Consider the following 24,521-nt stretch of genomic DNA (forward strand, 5'->3'; position numbering starts at 1 on the left):
TTCATTAGTGAAGTATCCTAAATTCTCAAGTGATGTAACATTGAAATTTTAGTTGCTAAATGTTTATTGTAGTTGTAGGGTTGTGTTCAAATTCACTCGATTCATTATTTAGTGTAAAGTTTCGGTCTATTTGTTTTGCGGGTGATGAATTACTATCAGATATCCGTTGATAACATCTCTTAACCCATAAATGGTGTATTTTTATTGTGAGAGTAGGTGTGTAAAAGTGGCTTGTTATTTTATCACTAGACTGTCAAAGTAAAATTCAATATACCAGTTTTATGTAAGATCATGCACCATTTGGTGGTCGTTTACCTGTGGTTTGGAGTTTTTTCAGTTGAAAGCATTATTAAGCTATTTCGATAATGATCTCATGGTTTAGATATTTTTTCACAACATTTTACTGTTCAGATAAAAGGAGTGGAATCAATCCACCAATATCTAACAACATGACAGTTTACAACATCGAACAGCAATGTTTCGGTAGAGATAGTAGTCGTCTTGTTTGGATTGTGTCTTCCGAAATTCTTAATATCATGTTAATTACCAATCGAAAGCCACTTAATCAAGAATTTTCATTGATATCTATTACTATGTTTGGTTGTTTCAACGTTGACGTAAAATAGCTTTGAATGTGTATGGGATGTATTTAATTGTGTGTAACTAGTCAGTTGAATTGTAAATCAATTTACTTCTGAGGACAAACCTCCATATGTCTTGTACATAGATTGTGTTTGATAACCCCACAAATCATAATCTATCACAACTTATCACATCAATCCATCAAAAGAACGTTTCAGTAGTAACAAACAATTTCTTTATCATCGGTTCAGTTTCTCCTTGACAAGTGACCCAGACTATGTAACTAGACAAGGTTGATTTTATTTATTAGTTCAGTCTTTCATCATGTGATCTTTATCAATCAATCAATCAATCAATCAATCAATCAAAATTCTTCCATGTTAAGGTATGTACACGTAATTGTTCTTACACTTACACTTATCATATATTGAATCAAACGTCTGGTGCAATAAATGAAACACATCTTCCGCATGGTTCATTCACTTATTTTACAATCATTTGAAGAGGAAGAAATCACAATTTATTCTTTTTGTTCAGTTGTCTACATACCAGATTTTATTATCTAACCAGAGTCCCAGAGAGTGAGAGCTTAATCTAATTATTTGTTTCACATTATTTAATTCATGTCTGGGGTATTGAAATTTAGAGTGAGGATTGTCGATTATGATAAGATAAACACAAGAGATGCCTTTTCTCATATCAGATAGTTAAAGAGTGTACACGTTCTATCATTTTCCAAACTCAGAAATGTACGCTTCTCACCAAATGTGTAGTGGTTTTCATATTCGGTAGTGAGTATTGTTTTTAACAAATATGGTCGTAAACTCATCCAATATGTTTCAAGTTGTTCTCAGAATGATGAGGGAATTTAAAGCAACTTTCCACTAAACAAAGTTGCAAGGTTGCATTGGGAATATTAAAGTCAATGAGAACGTTTTGTGATTTGCATATTTTCAATTAGTAATCCGACTGATCTATAGAGAAGCTTCTCCCATCTCATTATGACAATTCACAACACTCTCATCTTATTTTTGATAATAAATGTTCTTACGTTTGATGTGTTGAATCGTGTTTATGCGATCACAAGTGAGGTGTTTCAAATCAATGGTAACATCGATTGCATTTCGGCTGACTGTTTTCTTTTATGCGTGATTTGAATGTAAAATTAAAGGGCATGTAGATTAGAGGATGGAATTAAAGCAATGTTGAATCACTGTAGGCAGGTTACATGACTGGGTACAAATCGCACGTCAAATATTCCACATTCTTAGAACATAGTGGAACATACCGTATAATATCAGTAATCGCTCAGTAAGATTAATCAAAAGAACAAAATTGTGTACAGAATAGGTGTGACAGTAAGTACTGTGCAGAAATGCTTTTGAAACATGAAAGTGCCACATTTTCGGATGGGAAGAGAAGATTTGTTAAACTGATTTCATCGAATGACTGTCTCGCCATATGTTAAAATGGAAACGTAAGTCATTTTATTCCAATCGAATGGTCTTCACTTAATGTAGTTTTCAAGAACTCTGAAGGTGTTGAGTTCTATCTCTAGAGTGGAGGTTGATGACACACTATTGTATGTTTCGAATGAGATAAACCTAGCTGTCTAGTGTCCCTTGATATTCAGTACTCCTCCACCAATCACTCAGTAACGAAGAAGCTATTTTCAAGGTGAAAGTTTCCAAAACTCTATAGTTTGAGAGAACACTATCTCTTGTTTCACTTGAATTGCTCATTCTGAATTCCTTCTACTGTTTTTCACTATTTTTTAAAAAATTCTTTTATCAGAATAAATGTCATGCCATACTCGAATGAATTGACATGATAAATTTATTTTGAAGTGATACATATACTCATGTTTTACATGTTATTAATAAGAGTTTACATCGTCCCATTGTTTACATTTATCATTGAATTCGATCAGTACTGTAGTTATATGTGGATACTGAGTGTGTTGGCTAGATCTAATCCTTTTGTACCACGTAGTTTTAGAGTATGTAAACAAGCAAAATGTACTGGGTTCGAATCGTAATGTAAACATCAACACTAGAATGTAAGTAACTAAAATTGATGAGTCCCAAGTTGGATAAAACGCACAACCTGGATTCCACTCACTGGTCGCAATCCACATGATCTCTAATACATTTTTTTACAATTAGCAAAACGGCATATTTAACAATGTCGCATGGTGTCTAAAGCTATCCGATCTCCTTTTTTCATTTTCATGTTTTGTTTGATTTGACCATGTAGTGGGTGGTACAACCATTTTCTCAAATGAACAAAAATGTTAAAAACAAAACTTTTACATTTTACTTCTAATCGTTGTTGTCAAAAAATAAATGGGATTTAAGATGTTTTTGTCGCTTCTTACATTAATTATTGTTTTTATCATGATTATTGGCACTTAGACTAAAATTATAAGATTAAACTCTGCATCTAAATATGATGAGATAACAATCATGGATAGTAACATTCAAAAAAATGGAGGAAAATTAGTGAAAATGGCAACAACGATAACAATAACAGTAATGATAGTGATGATGATAACAGTATGGTGAAAACTCATGTTCATGTTTAAATATACGAAGATCAAATGGAAAGTAGATTGATTGTAAGTAAATTGTTGGCCTTTAATCTGGCTACTGTTTTTACTGTTAGTCGGAAAATAAATTTATTCTACAAGTGTGACTGCTTAATGGTCGATCTCTGTCCTCAATAGAATCAGTCGAAGTGAGAAAAGAGCATATCTCCACATATATGAAACCTTCATGGATATGGGTGACCAGTAATTATGCATACATGCACTATGTATTATACGACGTAATTTATTTCATCATCCACAAAATCGTTTCATATACTTTTCTTGTATTCGAAGTAACTGTGTTATGTGCAAGAGTGATTTGATAGAATATAACTTCACTTCTGTTAATTTCATCACATAATATATGATATTCATAAGTACATCTACGTAAATGATGACTGAATTAAATAAACCTGACAAAAAGTATGTATTTCTCCGATTGATTCTTTCGCATGATATAATTCCATGGAAGCCTAAAATAAACCTAAAATAGTATATTTCTTACAGTGAAATTAATTCTGGTGTAATCCACATATTGTTTAACAAAGTAAATGGTATAGAAATGCTCACCATGTTTCAATATGAACTGCACATACCAATTCATTTGAATGTACAATAGTAGGTGCGTTAAGATAGAGAACCGGACAGGTTTATTCACGATTTAATATATCCCTAACTATCTGTTACTCAAAACTCAAAATACTATCATTAGTTTGATCTCACTTCATCTACTGAACATGAGATACAAGATTAATATTATGAACCTAATCTAAGCAATCGACAAACGATGCAACTCCGCCTTACTAAGATTTGTAAACGTCTTAGCAATTAGAGGGTTTAAAGTCGACCATTGAATATAAAAGAGTCTGTGATTAATCCACAACGGCTTTAGTAATATAAATAAACAATGCGAATGAATGTTTTACACTTTATTAACTATGATTAGCACACAACGAGTGTAACACACAACTGTTTTCTCTCCCCATGTTCTTGTAAATCCTCCTTGTCATACTCAGTGATAAAAATATCTCCACTGGTCTCAATCCAATATTTAGATTACTTCTGAGAGTCTCCCCAAAACTGTATATTGTTTCACTTTCCAAAAAATCGCAGTCCTGTAATGAGAAATTCATTTCTCATCTTTTCCATTTGTGAATACTTACTTTGAAAATCATGAACCAACTGAACTTATTAGCTTGTGCATAACTCAGATGAGTCCTACCAACATTTATTTTCTCATCTCGAACAAATCAATTGTACAAATAAATATCATTTCATTATGACATCCTATCCAATTCTTTCAAGTGTATTTGAGCACTTATCATCCATCCAAATACTTGCTTGCATTGATTGTTGATCAACTTCTTTCCTCAATAGTTATGGTGAATTCCATTTAGGATTTCAATATTGATGTGTCCACCATTTAATTATCTAAACCAGTAGTTCACTAGTACTGATTTAAACCTTTCGACATCATCTTTCGTTGAAGTCAGTAGCTCTAACTTTTGCGTGAAAAGGATTTTCACACTGAGTCTCAATGCCCGTTTGATTGATCCGTTTCTTAATGTCACAAAACTTAAGGCGTAGTGACAAGTTCCCAACTCAGGACAGTTGAGATCAACACTGGGAAAATTGTGTTCATACTGACTTCAGTTAGATGGAAATAGTATTTGTTGAGTCTGTCTGTCCTGGCTTTTCTTCAACTCAGTACGTTTCCTTTCTTTTCTTGTATCAACCACTATCCTCACGCAGTCCGAAAATTGTTCTTTTAGGCTATCAGGAAGTTCTTCAACAGCACAAACTCTCTCATTTACAATATTTTAACATTGCAATAATAATATATGGATTCCGAGAACCGATTTGGTTTAAAGCATACCATTTAAAGGTCCTTCCATTTGGTCGAACTCTAGAGGTACTAAAACACTTCTAGTATATTTTTGGATACAGACTAGTCTACATACTCTGTTCTATAAAATTAACATTTATCTTTTCTTCACTCAACCTCGCATTGCACTTCAGATACTCATTGAGAACCTTCAACCTTGACTTTTGCTCCACAGATTTCATTCAGTACAGTGAAAAATCTCATTTACAAATTTGGTAAAACAAAATGAATAGAGACAAGTCTTTTTCCAACCAGTTTTCCATTATGGCTCTTCACTGATATACATGTATGATTTATAACAATAATATAATAGTGATAACGACAGTAATGATAGTAATAATTGAGTAGTGGTATAACATTATAGTTATATAATTTCACAGTGATCATAAAGTAATATGAAGTGTTTAATTGAGTAGTTGGAAGAAAGATTATTGTGACAACTGAGGTAGTTATTTGTAAAAGTTGAAAAACTCAGTTAAACAGTGGTTAGATTACGTGATAGTTAAAAAGAATAGTTAACAGAATATTTTGATAAAAAGTCAATTCCATGGTAGGAACATGTAAAAACACGAAAGGGAAAGGAATTAGAAATTTATTTGAATGAATAGGGTTAGGCAAAGTTCGACTGAAACACACTCATATATATCGATGGTTAAAGCAGAGAGAGTGGTTGTACTACAGTTCTTTCTAGTATAAAGGTGAAGTCTGTGAACATGGATTCCGATAGATTCGGCAATATGCAAAAACAAGCTCGGAAACCTTATGGTGAATACCCATGACAGTCATGAAAAAACACTAAAATATGATTTATGCAAATTTATTCAAGATGGTGTGTGTGTGTGTGTGTGGATTGGTTTAAAAGATTGGCAGAACTTTCCGGCTTTAAAAATCACTAATCAATAAGTAATATATATTCTAATGAACCTATTTTTGTATACAAAGTTAGTTTGCCTCATTTTGTGCTCGTTCTTTGCAACTGCAAACGTTTGGGATTTTTAAACGTAGTTTAAGTACTTTTGAAACACTGGACTGACATTTTTCAAGCTTTAGTTATAGCCGATAATTCTCAAGAAAGAAAAAGAATCTAAAAACCAGAAATGTATTTAGTCACTATGTATTGAATATATCAAATGAAAGAGCACATACTCCTATAACCCTAAACGTTCATTCATATTTTGATCTTTTAATTTTATCGTTTCAGAATGTCACTAGAATAGCTATTTCGCACCATAATGATGATGATCCACACGTTCTTTACACTGTCATTGCAGATGCTCAATTTTGTTTACATTACTCACTTACTTGCTCCTGTTACTCCTCCTGGAGGAGCATAAGCCGACAATCAGCATTCTCCATCCTGCTCTGTCCTATGAAATCCTTTCCAGTTGATATTCAATCTGTTCATGTTTGTCTCCAATTCTCGGCTCAGTGTGTTCTTTGGTCTTCCAGTTTTCAGTTTCCCTTCAGGATTCCGAGTTAGTGCTTGCCTCGTGAAGCAATTTGATGGTTTCCACAATGAATGTCCTAGCCACTTCCAACGTCTTTTCCTAGTTTGTTCTCTCCCACATTAGGTTGTTGTTGATGGTATCCGGTCAACGGACATTTAGTATCTTGAGTAGACACTTGATTATACATTCTTCTGCCTCTTTGATGATGGTTGTGGTAGTTCTCCACGTTTCATCTCTGTACAGTAGGATTGTGTTGACGTTCACATTGAAGATTGTGACTTTGATATTGGTTGATGGTTTTTCTGAGTTCCATATGTTCTTCAACTGTACGAGTGCATCCCTTACTTTGCCAATCTTTGCATTTACATTTGCATCGGATCCTTCTTGTTCATCGATGATGCTGTCCAACTACGTAATACTTTCGCACCACTTCCAGAATTTCTCCATCAAGTGTGATTGTGTTGGTGATGTCTGTGTTGTATTTAAGGATCCTACTTTAGCCCTTGTGTATGTTGAGGTCTAATGCTGCATACAGAGACTGCTGATACACTGACTGTCTTCACTTGCATTTGTTGATGTGTATGGGATAGAAGGGCCAGGTCATCTGCATTGTTATTTGTAAATTCATCTACTTTTCTATAGTTTGTTGATAAGTAGCAAAATACTACTATTAAGTAATTTAAATTGTTTTCTTCGCACATTTATCTACAGTGATCATGATTAATAACTTTGGAAATGTCCTCTCCTATAATTTCACTCACAGATTAATGAATTATTAATGTGTATAGACATTTAAGTTGTAGTTTTAACCACAATTTCATCTCCTTTTTCATAAATAAAGACATAAATAGAGATAATGAATTATTTTTTTGAAATTGTTTAGCTTTTTTTGGCGGAAAATAATATCCCACTATACATTAGCACGAAAAAACAAAGTAGACAGTTGTTACGTTTAATTAAAGAAGTATTATTTGTGTTTACAAACGAAATAATGAAGATTAATGAAGATGATAATATGAATAATTCAGTTTACAATGAATTGATTTTGACGATAATAATAATAATGATGATGGTGATGGTGATAATGACAAGATTATTAATAGAAAGTAGAATGACCATAATGTCATTCTTAATTGTTTCTAGACAGTAACATAAAACAACATAATAAATGACTATCGTTTTTACATACACGAACACCATTCTGATCAATGTGGGAACGGCCATAAACTAGAATGGAATAAAACTCTCGGTTAGGACGAGATCGTCCTAAAATTGACCATTGTTATTTTCAGCTTTCATAAACTTCTGACTTGAAAGAAAAGTGGTAATTGTTGACTTCAACTTAACTCCTCAAATCGTTTAGAGAAGAACTCTTGGTTTGAATTTTGTACTTGTTGGCATTTGTCAACAAGGTCGATTTGAAACTAAGAATCTACATGTCTGTTTGGGAATTCAGGCTTGCATTACTGACCACCACAACAAATGTTATTTTCAGTACTCTATTCAGATTCCGATTAGCCGGTACTATGAATGGACTATTTGCACGATGTGGTAGACCCCTATACAACACTCTTCATTTAGCTGAAAGATTTCGGGAAAATGAGAGTTGAGCACAATACATGTTACTATATCGCATCTCACACGCTTAGAATCATTTTCGAAGCACAAACTCCTCTTATGTGAAATCATTTTCTGAACAATTCATAGTCTGAAACTATTGTTGCGTTATGTGTTTGAAAATCAGCAGTTAGAACTAGACAAAACAGCAGTGGTTGTGATGATGCAATCACTCAGTGTGTAAATGTCACAGTCCTACAATTGGTAATCTGAGTTACATATAGCTCAGTAACAACATCTCTGACTGTGATATCCAGTGTTTCCTGTCGCTTACTTTCACTCGCTAACACCAAACGGCATGCACTATTATGTCAGGTCATTTTACCTAGTGAGTGTTTCGTAACGTAATCAGCATTAATGGTTAATTAGCTTGAGATTGGTTACATTTAAGTGAATTCATGTGTGGCTATGATCGCACACTAGAAAAGGGCAACAAACTAAGTAGAAACAATAACTCAGCGACCTTCCACTTGATTTACGTTCATGGGTATACAGGTCTCTGTGAATTACCCACCTAGACTATCCACCCCACGACGGCTTCAGAGCGTGTCGGAAATCGTGATAGAGGTATCGAATGGACCATAGAAATACGATATGAATTTGAGTGCATAACTAGTGGATTTCCTAGTTGAAATCTTGTTGATAAGACCAAGTGCAATTTAAATGGTTTCTTTTTAGAAGAAATATTATACATGGATGATAATTAATTTAGGAACACTAATCTAGAAGATCCTTTATTCAACCCTAAGCGTTATGTATGGTTTCTTATAATTTTAATCATATTCTTCATTCCCTCTTTATTTCACAAACTATTATATGAATGGACATCATGTATCAATTTAGCCTTTTATCGTACTAACTAACCAGACAGATTTTGTTCCATTCGAGCATAGATTGATCAAAGTGTTGACTGGATAACAATAATCAAAATATATAGCATTCATATACATTCGGTAGATATACTAGATTTTGAATTGACTAATTCCTACTGTCTGCTTGCTTTATTTTTGTTGATAGTTGTGAACATCTTGTCGTATGATAGACCATGAAGAGATCTACACAGTTCATCTTTCAACTGAAATAAAAACTATTCTTCTTTGGAAAAATATCATTTACACTAATCAGACGTTTATTTGTTTATGTAATATTCTAATCATATGGAAATTAACTCAAAAGAAAAAGTACACTTGCATCTTATTAACATATTTCTATAAATAGGATTTAGGAAATTCATAAAACGATTATTTAAGTGATATTTGTATTTATGATGTGTTCACATTAGTTTCAGATTATTATTATTATTATTATTATTATTATTATTATTATTAGACATATGTTTATATATAATGTATAGGTCTTTTTCACGGAACAACCATTGATTTTTGTCAGATAATATTTCTTTCCAAAAATTGAAACAACCAAGTTAATGGCAATTGATCGAAAACTCTCTAAACGACTAAAAATAACAGTCGAAAGGATAGTGGATACTTCTAAATCCTTGTCCGGTCAATATGGTGTGTTGAAACAAGTTGAATTCTGAGATTGTTAAGTGGTTCAAATGCCTGCCCTTCTCTGAACCAGGTATCGTGTCTAGTAGCAATGGATCACTGATTACTCCAGATAGGGAGGGGCCTAGGTTTATAAAACAAGTACAACTGAGAGAAATACCAGTAAGTCAGTATGGGATGCTGTTCTAGGTCTTTAAGAACACATCAACTTTCTTCCTGAAAGACTCTGTGGAAGTTGTTTGGGCCATTTCAGATGGTGGGGAATTCCGCGACTTGTCTACTCGCAAAGAGTAGAGAGTATTCTCAAAATCCAACTCCCAGATAGATCTCCGTATGGAGTAGTGTTTACTTCACTTTCCATTTCTAAACACAGCTAGTCTTTTGCCTGAAGCCTCAGTAATACTTTTTGAGAGACTTTCTTTCATAATATGATGTTTTGTATGCAAAATTATTAGTCATAACATCTGGTATACTTATAAGTAGTTCAAATGACCTTCAACTAAAGAGATCAAAAACATTCGTCTTCGACTACAAACATAATTCCGAACATATTCTGTATTGATGGGGTCGTGATGTAAAACTAATACACTTGTCTCTCATTTAACTGAACAGTGGTTCTGTAATGAGGTCAAGCCATAACTTCCAGGAACAACGAATTGACGATTTTGTTCTACTCAAATAAGACAATTTTTTAACTCTAATAACCAGACAAACATACTGAACAGTCTATTTGTTTTTAATCTAGTGACCACAAAAGTTAGTTTACGTTTAAATAAACGTTAGTTATTAGTTGTGAATTCTCCTTCGTCTTCCCAACACTGGTGATGCTGTCCACAACAACGATGGAAGCTTCACAAACAAATAAACCCCTTGAGAATGAAACACCTTCCAAAGCATCCACCTAATCTACAAATTTTCTCCATCATTTCAAAATTAGTCAATAGACTTGTAATTTAAATTATTGCTTAAGTAGACTTAACTGTTCAGCGCTCAATGTGAATGTCCTTGATTGGTGCATGTGGCATTAACTGACCAATATTTCCTCAATTTTGTAGTTTACACCGCTGATTGACTTCGTTTAATGAATTATTTAAGGTCGGCAGGCACTGGATAACTGTTTTGTTCTACTACGGAACTCCTCCTAAGTGTATATCAACAACACATGCTTAGATCGAGCCCACAATCTTCGGCCATCACAGCAACTGGTTAACCTTCAGATCACTGAATCAGTACTACCCAATATTTTGCATTCGTAACTCCAGTCAATTCGTGATTCCTGTCTCACACCAGAGATTTTTCAGCACCGGAAATTTTCTTGTAGGGACTAATCAGTACTGAGTACATGATTGTTATAGGGTGGAAGGTAGAGATTGGTCAATATTTCCTAGTTGTTATACAATTTTATTAATCTAAAATTACTTTCGGATAAAACTATTTCCATTCATAACTAACAAGTGACCAACCTAAAATAAATTCCTAATCTATCTGTGAATGAATGTAAGCTTATCTATCGTATCATTCAATTTGTCATACACTCATAATTATAGCAACAAATATATTAAATAAGTTTCATTTATTTTATGGAAACGAAATTATTACCATGTTTTAAAATCTTTATCACGATTATCAGAAAGAATGTGTTATCTTTTATGGCTGTTACTATATTAGATAAACACAAAGATCCACATTACCCTCAACTCAATCGCCTATTATTGAACATGCCCATTTATTTATTACTTGTACAGTTTTAGAACCAGCATATTGAACTAACATAAAATATGCACCAGAGTTATTGCTACAAAGTGGTGGTCTTTTTTTCTGAAATTTATTATCGAATGACAGAAATTAAGGAAACATGTCGAAACAAGAAACTGGCGTGACAAAAGTGAACAAAAATTATGTGTGGGGATTTGATTTGTTTAGTTGTTTGCAATTTGCTTTTTTCTCTATATACCTACATGTCAGCCACTATCTTCGTTGGTAGTTGTAGATACTTTAACAAGTATTTATTCATGTGAGTATTCTTCTTTTTGTAAGATGAATTATCATTGGTTAACATCACGGACTAGCACCAAGTGAAGGACCGTTGATAACCAATGGAGCGTTGAATAACTGTTTTGTCACAACTTTCGTATTCTCAACAACCTTTATTTAAGACCACATATGAGATCTAATCCAGGACCTAAACGTCTGCTAGTGGGAATAATACTATAAGACCACTGACTTGAAATCCAACGGTTCACGTTTTCAGTCTCAACTAATTTATCATAATGAGTGACTATCATTCAACTCGACTGATAACAACTATCATATTCCCCATGTGGTCAACTCCACAGATCAACGCTTCATTATAACAACTCATCATGATAATCAACTAACTACCGCCCCATCGATAATGAATATGAGAATTTCTCAAACTGATTAATTGATTGATCAGAAAAATGTGTGGATTCACTTACTTGATGTATTTATTTTCATCTCATGTTAGTGGATAATTAATTCCCATTTGAAATTTGAAGATGTTAACCATAAAACATTAAGATTAATTAGATAAGTATTGAGAATTAAAGAGTCTTAGTTCTATCGTTAAACAAAAAGCGCTCCCTTACCCTTCGAAATGGTTAATTAGTAAAGTCGTGTGATTTCACCTTGTCCTTATTCAGGACTCCAATTTATAAGTCTCTGTTGGTATGTGTACATCATATATGGATGCCTCGATATTCCCTTCTAATTACACGTTCCTAGTACACTGGACTGTGACTAATAGTGGAATCTAGGACGTGCACTAATTCTTATTCGGGATTTCTCAGTCAAACACACCTGCACTCCAGTGTTGTTGTTCATATTTTAGCTCCTTACCAACTCAGATTATCCCGAAGCACTAGGACTTGAACTCATAACATTTGTCACGGTCTCATGAGAGCTATTAACGAACAATGGGAAACGCACACTTCAAGTAAGTCGAATCAGGTTTTCTGGATATTCTGGCTAAACTTATTGAACAGCTACTAACTTATATCTAACAACATTCACTAGTTACTTAAGTTCATGGTATATCCGAATCTGAATCTATTTCATTGTGAATAACACCTTAAAAGAAGCTTAATGTTTACCATTGAGTATCACAATTTACTCAATTGTATCTCTTTTACTTTCAAAGCAATTAAATAAGACGTCAACTTGACACCTTGCGCATGCTTGCTGAAATCAGTGTTTTCAGTCACTTTTATTCCTTTTAAATTCTCTAAATCGGTTAATATTCTTCCCATGTAAGCATCACTAACAGTCTGTCATGTTGAGATTTAAACCGTCCAACAACTAGAAAATGACAGACACTAGTGAATCAGTGAAAATTAGGTGAAAGTACATTATCTCATTTTGTTTTGGCTTTCATTTTGTTAGTTTCTCCAAGAGAACGAAATAGTTGTTAAGAAATAACTGACATACTCCAATATTTGTGAAACCATATTCGTTTTGTCTTTGCGTTTCTTTCTTGTCTATATATGTTTGCGACGCTAAATTTTGTTGTCCTTTGTTCTCCTGTCCAACTAGCACTGATTACGATTTCGATAATTGCTGAGTGGTCAACGCCAATGAACAAAGACAACTTACTAAAAAGTTACTACAACCACGTGATGGATCGCGAGTAATCCTGCGTAAATTTGCCAAAAACATATGTATATGTATGCATCTGAATGGGACAGTCTATACAGAGGTATGTAACTATTTAATTATGAAGTTGCCTCAATACATTTTGGTAATTTAAGAATCACTGACCTTGGACAGATATCTGCATCAATTGTTATGAAAATATTGAACAGAATAGGCAGTGTTTTCAACTTACTGATCCCAACTGGATAAATACTATAAACTGAAACGCAATCAGTGCTATTCTGTTTTGCTTTAGCTTCTTAGTTATGCGATTATTATTCATTTGGTACCAACAGGCACCGAATATGTTATAACTTGTCGTTTGAATGCTTATTGTCTTGGTTCTTTTAATGCTACTTTTTGTATCTGGTTGTCGCTGATTGTTATGTCGGAAACGCTTACCACTTATACTCGGAACGAGGGACCTCTGCAGTTCACACGACGCGGAAGTAAGAAGATAAAGACTGGTATAAGTGATGATTTATTAACCCCAAAACACGACGACCCTATTAGAAAATACACTCATTTATATATTGATTGTACACCCATTTTGATTAATAATTAGAATGAAATCACATTTATAACAAATCACATACTGAGCATAGTTCATGTCAATGGAATACAAGAATATCGCATATTATATAGAATAAAATATCATACGAGAAAAGAGAACAAATACTACATTGAGTAATCATTATATTGAGTCAAAATGGAAGTAACCTTGAACTAAACTCATAATGAGTAAATCAATCGAAAATTGACTTTTCTTTCCATCATATCAGAATATATATGCGCCACACAAGTCACTTGATTTGTGTGTGGACTGTGATACTTCCCGGGTGCCCAGACCTAAGCAGGAGTTATGCTATTCAGCTGCATGGTCAGATTTCAACAGTTCATGAATAGTGTTGAACATCCTTGGTAGGCGTTTCCCTACTCTTGTTTCAATCTATTTAATGAGCGGTGACATTTAAATAGCACTTCAGAATATTCATGTGGTAGTAAGTGACTAATGAGCATCGAGTTGAGTCATCATTTATTGAGGAATTCGTCAACCTTAAATTTGTTTGATGATGGAGTATAAGTTGGAAAGTGTCAATAGTCTGATTCTATATCAATCATTAGTTTAGTACCAATCTATCAAGGCTAATGTGAGTTTGTAAACATCCAATCCACTTAACTACCTCAACTACTATTTCGCTGAATTGATCCACTTTGTTCATTCGTAAAGTATCATCTCATTCTTCTAAGGCGCAACACAAATGCGAGTCTCTGTTTTGGTATTTAAATGTTAATCTTAAAAGACTCTGGATTTAACCAGTTTACTTTTCCAACTGGATTACATATTCTATGTACTCTCGACGTTCACTGGAAATCCGATTAAGTTATCGATTCCCGAAAAACTGATTAGGGTAAGCACTCATAATGAGTAGTATTTATCGTTCTCAGGTTTGATAAAAAGCTTGATAAAACTTCACAAGACTTGACAAAACAAATAGAAAGTAGGAGAATTTGAAAGTTTTTTTAATTCAAATATTTACACACTCAATATCCATTGAAGCCATATAATGAGAAGTTGTTTATTTCATGTACATTTACTCATCATTTATTGTCTTCTTTACACAGCGTATAATTAACCAGACACTAACCGATAACTGTGAATGGCACCTCAGAGCATCAAGGCATGGAATAGGCTTTGAACGCCGACTAACTGAAGACGACATCACCGACGAATCTCAAAAACACTTCCTTTCTAATCCATTTACTAACGCAACAATCTATGATGGAACGTCTCCAACGTTAAATGTAATTGATGAGAAATCCTATACATTAGCTTCCGGTTGGACTCACCAACTGTGGCAACCTGAAGCGACGTGGCAAGTTTATGGATTCCAGCCAAAAGGATTACTAGCTGTTATTGAAAAACAAAGAAACTCCCCAAGTTTCCAACGTTTCGTTTCAATGCATAAAGAAGGTTCCAATCAGTCGGACGTAAATAGCACCTCAACAATATCTCCATCATCCTCAAGTAATACTGTGAAAATAGGTTCACAAGAAATGTTAGTTTTAGAAGCGCCTGCCTATCACTTCAACACACTGCATCACAAAGCAAAACTTAAGCACTGTAGCATGCTGAAAAATAAACTTGCAAAACTCGTACAAACAGAATTGCTTATGAGTTTACAAATCCTAGATAAATATAGACAAGCATTTCGGGATTTCAAACTTCTTATTAACAAACATTCAATGACTAATATTAATAAGGTAACATCAAATACTCTAGCGGAACTGCTAGATCAGTGGTTGATGCTCCTGGACTATAAATGGCGCCAGACAATTAGATTAACCTACAAAACAGACTCAATGTCCAATTACCAAGTGGACAATTGTTCGTTGAGTTTCAAATCATCGTTCGAGATAAACACTGTTGGTAATGATAGTGATGATAGAATACTAGTTAAATTTTATGAAACACAACTGAAAACAAAGATATATTATGATCTATTTGAAATTGTACAGGATATAGTCCAGTGGACTGGCGAACAAAAACGGCATTGGCTACAGAACCCACGGGTTATGAAATTATTTCATTATTTACATATCAAATGTCCATCGCCAAAAAAGTTGAGGCAAGCCTCATTCATATTAAGACAATATCTACCAAATTACTCACCAGAAGTCATTCATTCCAAGAATAATTTTCATTTTGGTCTCATGGGTAACTTGGAGCCAGCAACATTTAAAAAGCTCTTAGCACATGACATTAAATTAGCTAACAAACTAATTGACCGGGCTGTTTATATGAAATTTGAAGAGTATTATTTTTGGCCGATATTACGACATGTAAATACGAAAGCGATCGTGGAACACTCGATTTTCTTTGAAAATGATGTGCGCAATGAAATCAAACAAATGCCTTCGAATAGCATGTGCTACAGGCTATTTATGAGGAGCTGGAAATTTTATAGAGAAAATGATTCACCTAGATCATGTTTAAAATAATACCACTTCCTAAATTTACAATTACATTTATGTCAAACTACTACATAGCAGTATAAATCTCTTCACTAAAGTTATAGATTTTTATTTGGTTGTTCACTGTTTTCGCAAGTATCATTTTCACAGTATTTAACCCACTTAATACATTTCAATCAGTTGTTTTTTTTTAAATTTAAGAATGAACTGTGATGCATTTAAAACCATGATCATTTTTGTTGTGTTTAATATTACTACTATTACGACCACCATTAGGACTATTGATATAATGTTGGACAAGGACGTTTACAACTGATACTCTATTAACATATACACACTATCTTCGTATTCAATTTCATTTGTACACAAGTACTATTTCGTCAGTAATGTTTGAGTTGAACACTAATTAAATGTAAATGGTCATTAAGTTTAATTGTGAATGACCGTGATGAACAAGTCAACATTACAAGATTATTCTGAAGTGAAAGAAAATAACATACGTATGTGCACATTCTTTTGTATATATTATACATACATACATCTGCAAATTATCTAAATACATATTTGTAATGTTAGTATTTAAAATATTCTCTTTTGCAATTGTTCAATGAATACTTTATAATGCTATATTCATAATGATATTATGAATCTAAAAAGAAATAGGAATATAAATCGAAATGGATATCGAAAATTTCCCACCTGATTGTTGTGTGTTTTTGTTCTAATTGCCTTCATTTTCTACCACAACTACTATCCTTTGATTATGTTTGTAATACGCAATTATACATAAACACACACGTATACTAATACACACGCAGACAGATACAAACGAATAAGTACACTTATACTTATTGTATACACTTATGAATTACCAATGTTCCTTTTTCTTATTGTTAATAATAAGTGAGAACAAAAACATTTGATGGATAAAAAATCATTGAACTTTTTGATGAACACCAGATTATTGAACACTTATTTAAAACCTTTTTGTCTGAAAAGTTGTTCATGATATACATTCGTGGCTACCTAAATTTTAGTGGTGATAAATTCTGTATGTTAGACAACTTAGTAAGATTTCATTGTCATCGTGGACAATAATATCAGTGTTATGTTCTTCGGTTACCCAACCACACACATACATACATACTCTCCATATCAACCCCAGTCTGGTATAAAAGTGAGAAGACTAGGAATGTGTGGGAAGCTCTAGCTGACGACCGAATCAAAGTGTACACGACTAATACGTACTCACATGCGTATGTCTCCTTCCACATATCTTACCTATTGTTTGACCTTAAGCTAGCATGTGCACACAGGAACGTGATATTTCTGCACTAGCCCACTTTATCAGTCATACGTTGACTTTGAAGTATCAGTTTGAGTTACAAAGCTTCTCTACTATCCCATGGATATTTAACATCGGTAATACGTTATCTATTATATAATGGAAGGAATGATCTTTATAAACTGTTGCTCTATATTTACTAACTTTTACTGGGTAACATTATTGATTATTGAATCAATTTATTGGAACATGTAACATCCGTAGCGTCACAATGATTCCACTTGTTTGTTCGTCGTAGTGTTGGTTTCTTATGATTGAATGTGGACCCGTTTACATTAGATAAAGAACACGTACAATCTGACTCAGTAAAGCCAAAAGCTTTTATACAATATTCATTTATAGAAATCAATGCTAACCAGTCTTTATCAAATACATTAAATAGATTCTGTCTAATTTAGGAATAAATTTTTCTACTGAGAATCATATTTCACCCAACTGTTCACAACAGATGTAATAGGGGTTTACGTGAATCAGTATATGGAAAATTGTGAATTAATACAGAATGAGTATTCACATTGACCAATCATATAATCTATATTACGATTTGGAGTTATATCTTCTCTACAACTGGCTATCAACATACGACCAAACATCCAGACCCTGTTATAATCACTTCCGTTTGGTTAGCCGAATTTCAATGTCTTTATGTGATTGGTGCAACTGACCTCAAATATGATAGACTGACCTGGACAGGTAGTGAATACAATGGAACATAATTTCTTTCAGACTAACCTTTATGATTCAGTCACTTATATGACGTTTATGAGAGTTCTCACAGTATAAAAGGCCCACATTTAAGAGATTCACCGATTTTGTGAATATTGTTAGTGCTGAAGTATACGAAGTTTGCAACTGATTTTGAGGAAATCATCCGACGCGAAGACAGACAGGGTTGACAAACGAAATCCTACCTTAATATTGGAAAAATAGATGACAATGCGTTACACTTTGACGTTTATGTGTACAGACAATATTAACCACAATAACACTTCTTATTTTTCAATAAACTGAATTATTATTGTATTACTTTGTGAAGTAAGAAATACCATCTTATTCAGCCTTGATTAATTTCGTCTTCATGTTGACTGTAGATCTAAAGGCTAGACAACAGTTTAACGATAATTACGAAGTAGAAATCTAATTCGCATGCTAAATACAGGTTTAAGTATTCGGCTCTGAATCTCATTGTCCGCATGAAGACTAACTATATTGCCCATCTAGACAAACTTTAGTGCGTAGAGCAACGTCTGGACTTTCTTTCGAGATCATACTACTAGGTGAATTGGTGCAACGACGGAAGCACAACGCCAAGTACTTGGGGGCTCCCTTGTGGAAGAAATGAGTAAACTACAATCACTTAGTCATAGATGCTTTCAAAGCGTTGTTCACATTTGGTGGAACAATCGAGTGAGCCACGCCGCGGTTACCAGACGAAAATGAAAAACGCGTTGGTGGGACTGGAATGTGTACTGCGTGTGTAAAACAACCGCCTACCTTAGCTGGATTAGAGATAGATGGAAGAAAACCACAGGTAGCCAACCCAAGACATCCCACCAGTCCATGAAGTCAGTGTCCATCGGACTGAACCATTGTGTTAGGTGCGGACTATCTGGTTCGGAGGCATCGGGTGACTATAATGTTTAATACAAACAGGCTAAATCCATACAACTGTATACTCATTTCGACGGAACATGCAACTACCAAACGCATTACTTCAGTTCTATTGGTTAACTTCTGCTCAGTTGTGTAATTAGTTTGAATGCTACATATGCGAGTCCTTCTAACATACCAGTGTTTAGTTCCCCGTCTATCTATCTGTTAATTACATTTCATCATTACATTGATCTATAAATATTTGGGACACGCTGATGAGCAATTGAGAATCCGGACAGTTCGGACTCGTTTCAATTCACTGAAGATTAGACCAGTCTAATGCAATGCTGGATTTATTTCATCCTAATCCCTATACTATGGTTATTTCAGTCCAGCTGTGTTCGTTAAGTTTTATCATACTTTGATTGTTTATTATTACTGCACTTGTCAGTTAATTCAACTACTTGAATATACATTCAGGGCCATTCATAGTTGAGTTCTTACTTAATCCGTCCGTTCTCAGTCATCAAGTTGGTGACAATGAATATAACTGTGACATAGCTCAGAATCCGTCAAGCGTGGTTGCATCCAACATTCATCTCCTCCTACATCCTCGGCCTCGATATTGTTTCAAGATTGTTATGCTGTTTCAGTCAGCCAAAGAAATTTCACCAATTATCGCTCTTGAGTCAATTTTAAATAAATGCTTGCCTTGGTTGAAACTATATCGATTCACTGCAATTTTTACTTCGTTCACAAAATGAAGAAATAGTTTCACTGATAGTAAATAATCTCCCAATTGAGTGGCCGACATTTTCGTAATTTCTTCAATTACATTTATAGGATTCATGGTATGTACTTCAACCCAAAGAAAATGAGTCTGACAGAATAAATAACAAACTAAAAATCGTGCAAATACTTTATTTTTTCTAAGTGTTATGGAAGATATTTAGCTGAAGCATACATTATCCACAAAAATGCGCTGCAATGGTTTAGGTATAAAAATATATTACACTAAAATTACTAACTGGATAAGTCAGACAGACGATATTGTTGAAGTTTTGCTTTTTCTAACAGTACTTCTTCGGCTGATAACACATTTTGTTTATTTTGACAAAGCTGACCAATGTTTCTTACAATTTCATTGGGTGTTTTTAAAACTGTTTGATTATATAAGGGTTCGTAAAACGGATGCCACATGCCTTGAATTGAAGGGCGTTTAGTTGACCAGTATTTATACATTGGAAAAATATTCACTCCAGAACGAGTGCGTAAGAAATTGATCCAGTTAGCAATTTCTTCACAAGTCATATCTTTTGCACGTACATACTGCCAGTTACCACATACTGAAATAATAATGATAATTCGTAAATATTCAAACCTACGATACTCAGCAACTAGAAGAGGAGGTCTATTTCTTCGTGGCTTTACATAGATAACGGTTGCTGGATTATCTCGAGCGAAGTCCACTAAATGATTTTCAATATAATCTCTGTGTAAAAATCATTAATAGTAATAGCAAGAAGAAAATGCAAAATAATTTCACATTAATGGTAAAGGTTATGGGTCGAAAAATTTGGCAGTGCATATATTTCATGTACTAGTTACATTCAGATATGAATATCGAAACCTTATTATGAAACGATTCTAGAAGTGATTATTAAAATATTTGTTGACCACAAAACTCAAAGGCTATTGCACTATCAAACCTTTAATAACTTTATTGGTCGAAACTATGGACGGTTAACTTGAAATTACGGGGTTTTGGACCGAATGGATGGGGAAATTTTCGTCGATTGAAATACCACTAGTGGTTTATAAACCGGACACTTGTAGTTGAACCAATGAACTAAATAGGTGGAATGAGATTGATACTGACTTATTACTCAAGAAAGCTAGCGACAATCTACTAAACAAGAACTTCGTTTACTTTACCCAAAAAGAATTCGATATCCATTGACCATCTGAAATAATTAAGGATGAAGCCTGCCAACAGTACTTAACAAACTTAGTACTCAAAGTTCATGTCACGAGGCCATGCACTGGAATTCTGTTTTTTACTCGATTATTGGGGTAGTACTATTACCAATGACAACAACAATTAACCTATTCATCAGGTACTTAGGCATGAGTCACACTGTAAGCATGACGGCTGATGATACCACCCGAATACCTGAACCAAAGTAGGTGAGACGGGGTTCGAACGTGGCGTCTGCTGGCCGGGAGTCGAAAGTCACAACCACTAAGCAACCGTTCTGTAAAACTGTTCAGTCTTTGGTTAACTGAAAATCATAAAGAATGGAAGTCATAAGTATATGCTTGCTAATCACTAAGGTAAAAAGTCAAATACGGAAATGTACAACGATTCACTTAATTATGAAGCCAGGAATTTAACAAGACCGTACACCAGCAACAGGTATCTATCATAATCGATTAGAAAGTTAAAGAAAATATGTGTGCTGAATTATAATACTAGTAACAGCACAAATGTTTAATACGATATGCGTTCATTCGAATGATTAGACAATAACAGAATAAGATGTTAAACACATATTGTGGTGTTGTAACCAGTATAGACAAACGTATTTCAAAATGAATCAAATGAGTAAACTTGCCAAACACAACACAAAGACAGTTCAAATAATACGTTTGTGTTTCAGTCAGCCAAAGAAATTTCACCAATTATCGCTCTTGAGTCAATTTTAAATAAATGCTTGCCTTGGTTGAAACTATATCGATTCACTGCAATTTTTTACTTCGTTCACAAAATGAAGAAATAGTTTCACTGATAGTAAATAATCTCCCAATTGAGTGGCCGACATTTTCGTAATTTCTCCTGTTTTGCACTTCAACTTGGGGAATATACCCTTCCGTCTCGCTTGTAGTGTGGAAATTTCGATATTTTTCTTGAATTGTCAGGAAATGTAACAGAAACTCATAAAGTACTCCCTCTGACATCCAGCAGTTGACTGTTGAGTAATATATTAGTGAGAATTCAGTTTACCCTGCAATTAAGCGTTTGTTCTCAGTAATATCTCTCCAGAAGGATCTCTAAGACGACTGCGTATAGTACCAGACAGTACTTAACAGATAGAATGGTTGACCTACTATGCTTATCTACTATCTACTAAAAATCTCTTAATCATATGAACATTACTATGCAGGCTATGGTCAGTTTATCAGTCACTACAGAATTATACTGGCACACACATAGACTATAAATTTCTAGTATTAATTGACGAAATATCTGAAATGGTGAAAAGTCAATGGGAGCTAACCTTTATCATGACATATGCTATGGAAGTGTATTCAAGGTATACTAAACCTTGTCAGTGTACTCACCAATCAAGTCTCAAGGCTCCCCAGACCAGTGCATCCTACTTCATCATCATTGTAAGATCCAAACTGAGGCTTGGACCGAAGAATAGCTGTCTAGGTGGGTTAGATACACGCCCTCGCCCGGTTGAAGCCAAAAAAAGTAATTTGGTAAAATGACCGTTCTAATATTCATCATAAATTTAAATGTACATCGTTGCCTAAACAAATATGACCACCCAGCTGTCCAACGGATAATTGTTCGAATAATCAAATTTAAATCACAATAAATAAGGAAGTTGATAAAGGATGCGAGAAAATTACCAGTCACAGTAAATAAATGCTATTCTGTCCTGTCCGGATAGAACACGTACAGATTCGTCCAAAAGATAATGTTTGGTTGCTTTGTAACACAGAGTGTTTCCAATTCTGGAAGAGTGCCTCAATTCACAATCAAAAATGCACAATTCCAGTCAATACAAGCAACGCAATCAAAAGGAGGAACAAACCAACATGGCTGCCGTCAAGACTAAGTACCAAGTAAAACAACATAAATGCAGTTCAGGAAGAAACACGGAAACTTAGTGAAGGCGTAAGAAAAATAAAAACTGTAATGATATACAAATATTAACAACTCAAATGGAATCAAAAAGACTAACAATGTACAACTAAAGGGATCAATAGGAACAAACTGCAAGTGTATATATGGAGGAATTTTCACACACAAAATATTGAAAATGAATCTTACAATCATTACCCGTGTTACTCCAGATGAATTAGACACTTTTGATGTAGTGACAGCCACCACTAGTCTTGGTATAATATCACATCTCCGGAGATTTTGGGACCTGTGAGATCCAACGCAAATTTACCAGATAACATGAGAGAAACTTAAAACGAGCTTCACCAGAAATCCAGTACTTGTCTGTTGAACAACTAGACAGCGAAAAGCTAGACATGGACGATTATTTAAGTATATCTGACAATTCAGACCTGAGTGGTTCAACTCAGACTGGCAAATCAAATCTGCTTATTCCAAAAAACGTGAGGAATCCAGCCCACCGAATACTGGCATTTTATTTGGTGATAACTCTCAGTGTAACTTACTCTGTATCTGTTTTACCCGAACGTTTTCCTTTTCCAATGCACTGCTTATATTATAATGTACAAGATCATGACCAAAAATATTGGTGATCAGAGAGCTCACAAACGAAAGACAATCAGGGATTTCTATAAAATTTGTCGTACAAATGGCATCACAAAAGATGAACTTCCTCTTAACGACTTTCAGCTGTTTTGTGGAAACAGACCTAACACTCCAGATAGTGGGGCTTCGGTTTACGCATACACCACCCTCAGAGTTCACATGTATCATTTGCCAGTATAAACAAACAGGATTCTTTATAGTGTGGCATGAAAATTTCTTGGGGCTATTATCTGACAAGTGTTCCTTTTGACCACTTAGACACTCTTCTTACTAAATGCTACAGAAGTAGCTCAAGGTATGTAACTGACTTAAGTGTTATCGTGAATATATTTGTTTTACTCAGATTTTGAACTTGTTTTGGAGATTTTCGGTTCCATACTGGTTTGGTTCGATGTGTAGGAAGTTTATTTGTAGAAACCTAAAACCTGAAGGTTTATGGTGGGCTCTGTCGTAACTATTGTTAAATAATGTTTTTTGACTAGTTGTAGTTTGCGAATAAGCTTTAGATAACTGAGTTGGAACTTGATTTTGTTGTTGTTTGATTCGTAAGTTCCTGATGTACCAATCGACTCTGTCTGAAGAACAGACCATATCAGTTTTTGGAAGCATCTCTGAATAGTCGGTTCCTTCAAGCAATTGGAGATGGTTTTGAGATTACTTTCCCTCAAATATTATCGGTGTAAGATTTCAGTCTCTCAACTCTTCTTTCTGTGTGAAGTAATTCCGAATTGACAACTGATATCGGACACTTGGTACAAAAATTTGGTTTGCCGGAAAATGTAGCTGAGTACACTCACTGAGGACTAA

General features: G+C 34.2%; 2 protein-coding genes across 3 annotated transcripts in view; one reads left to right on the forward strand and one right to left on the reverse strand.

Annotated features, from left to right (window-relative positions):
• MS3_00007067 (uncharacterized protein) overlaps positions 1–17,180 on the forward strand; it is a 33,217-nt gene extending 16,037 nt beyond the window's left edge. The window contains exons 2-3 of the mRNA XM_051215327.1: positions 13,180–13,342; positions 14,905–17,180. Coding sequence (XP_051073663.1) covers positions 13,313–13,342; positions 14,905–16,281 — 1,407 coding nt within the window. The 5' untranslated portion in view covers positions 13,180–13,312 and the 3' untranslated portion in view covers positions 16,282–17,180. The remainder of the gene's footprint in view (positions 1–13,179; positions 13,343–14,904) is intronic.
• MRPL43_1 (39S ribosomal protein L43, mitochondrial) lies at positions 13,369–24,323 on the reverse strand (the record flags this gene model as incomplete). Of its 2 annotated transcripts, XM_051215341.1 has the most annotated exons (5): positions 13,369–13,417; positions 13,472–18,510; positions 20,221–20,538; positions 20,578–20,684; positions 22,832–23,041. In XM_051215341.1, the coding sequence occupies 2 exons, from the start codon at positions 20,501–20,503 to the stop codon at positions 18,467–18,469; spliced, it is 327 nt and encodes a 108-aa protein (XP_051073664.1). The 2 variants fall into 2 exon arrangements, with proteins under 2 accessions (XP_051073664.1, XP_035587937.1); XM_035730584.1 differs by lacking the exons at positions 13,369–13,417; positions 13,472–18,510; positions 22,832–23,041 and adding an exon at positions 24,133–24,323 and having other exon boundaries at positions 20,216–20,684.
• Positions 24,324–24,521: the final 198 nt, after the last annotated feature.

This window comes from Schistosoma haematobium, chromosome 1, assembly GCF_000699445.3.
Source record: "Schistosoma haematobium chromosome 1, whole genome shotgun sequence".
Classification (NCBI taxonomy): Eukaryota; Metazoa; Platyhelminthes; class Trematoda; order Strigeidida; family Schistosomatidae; genus Schistosoma; species Schistosoma haematobium.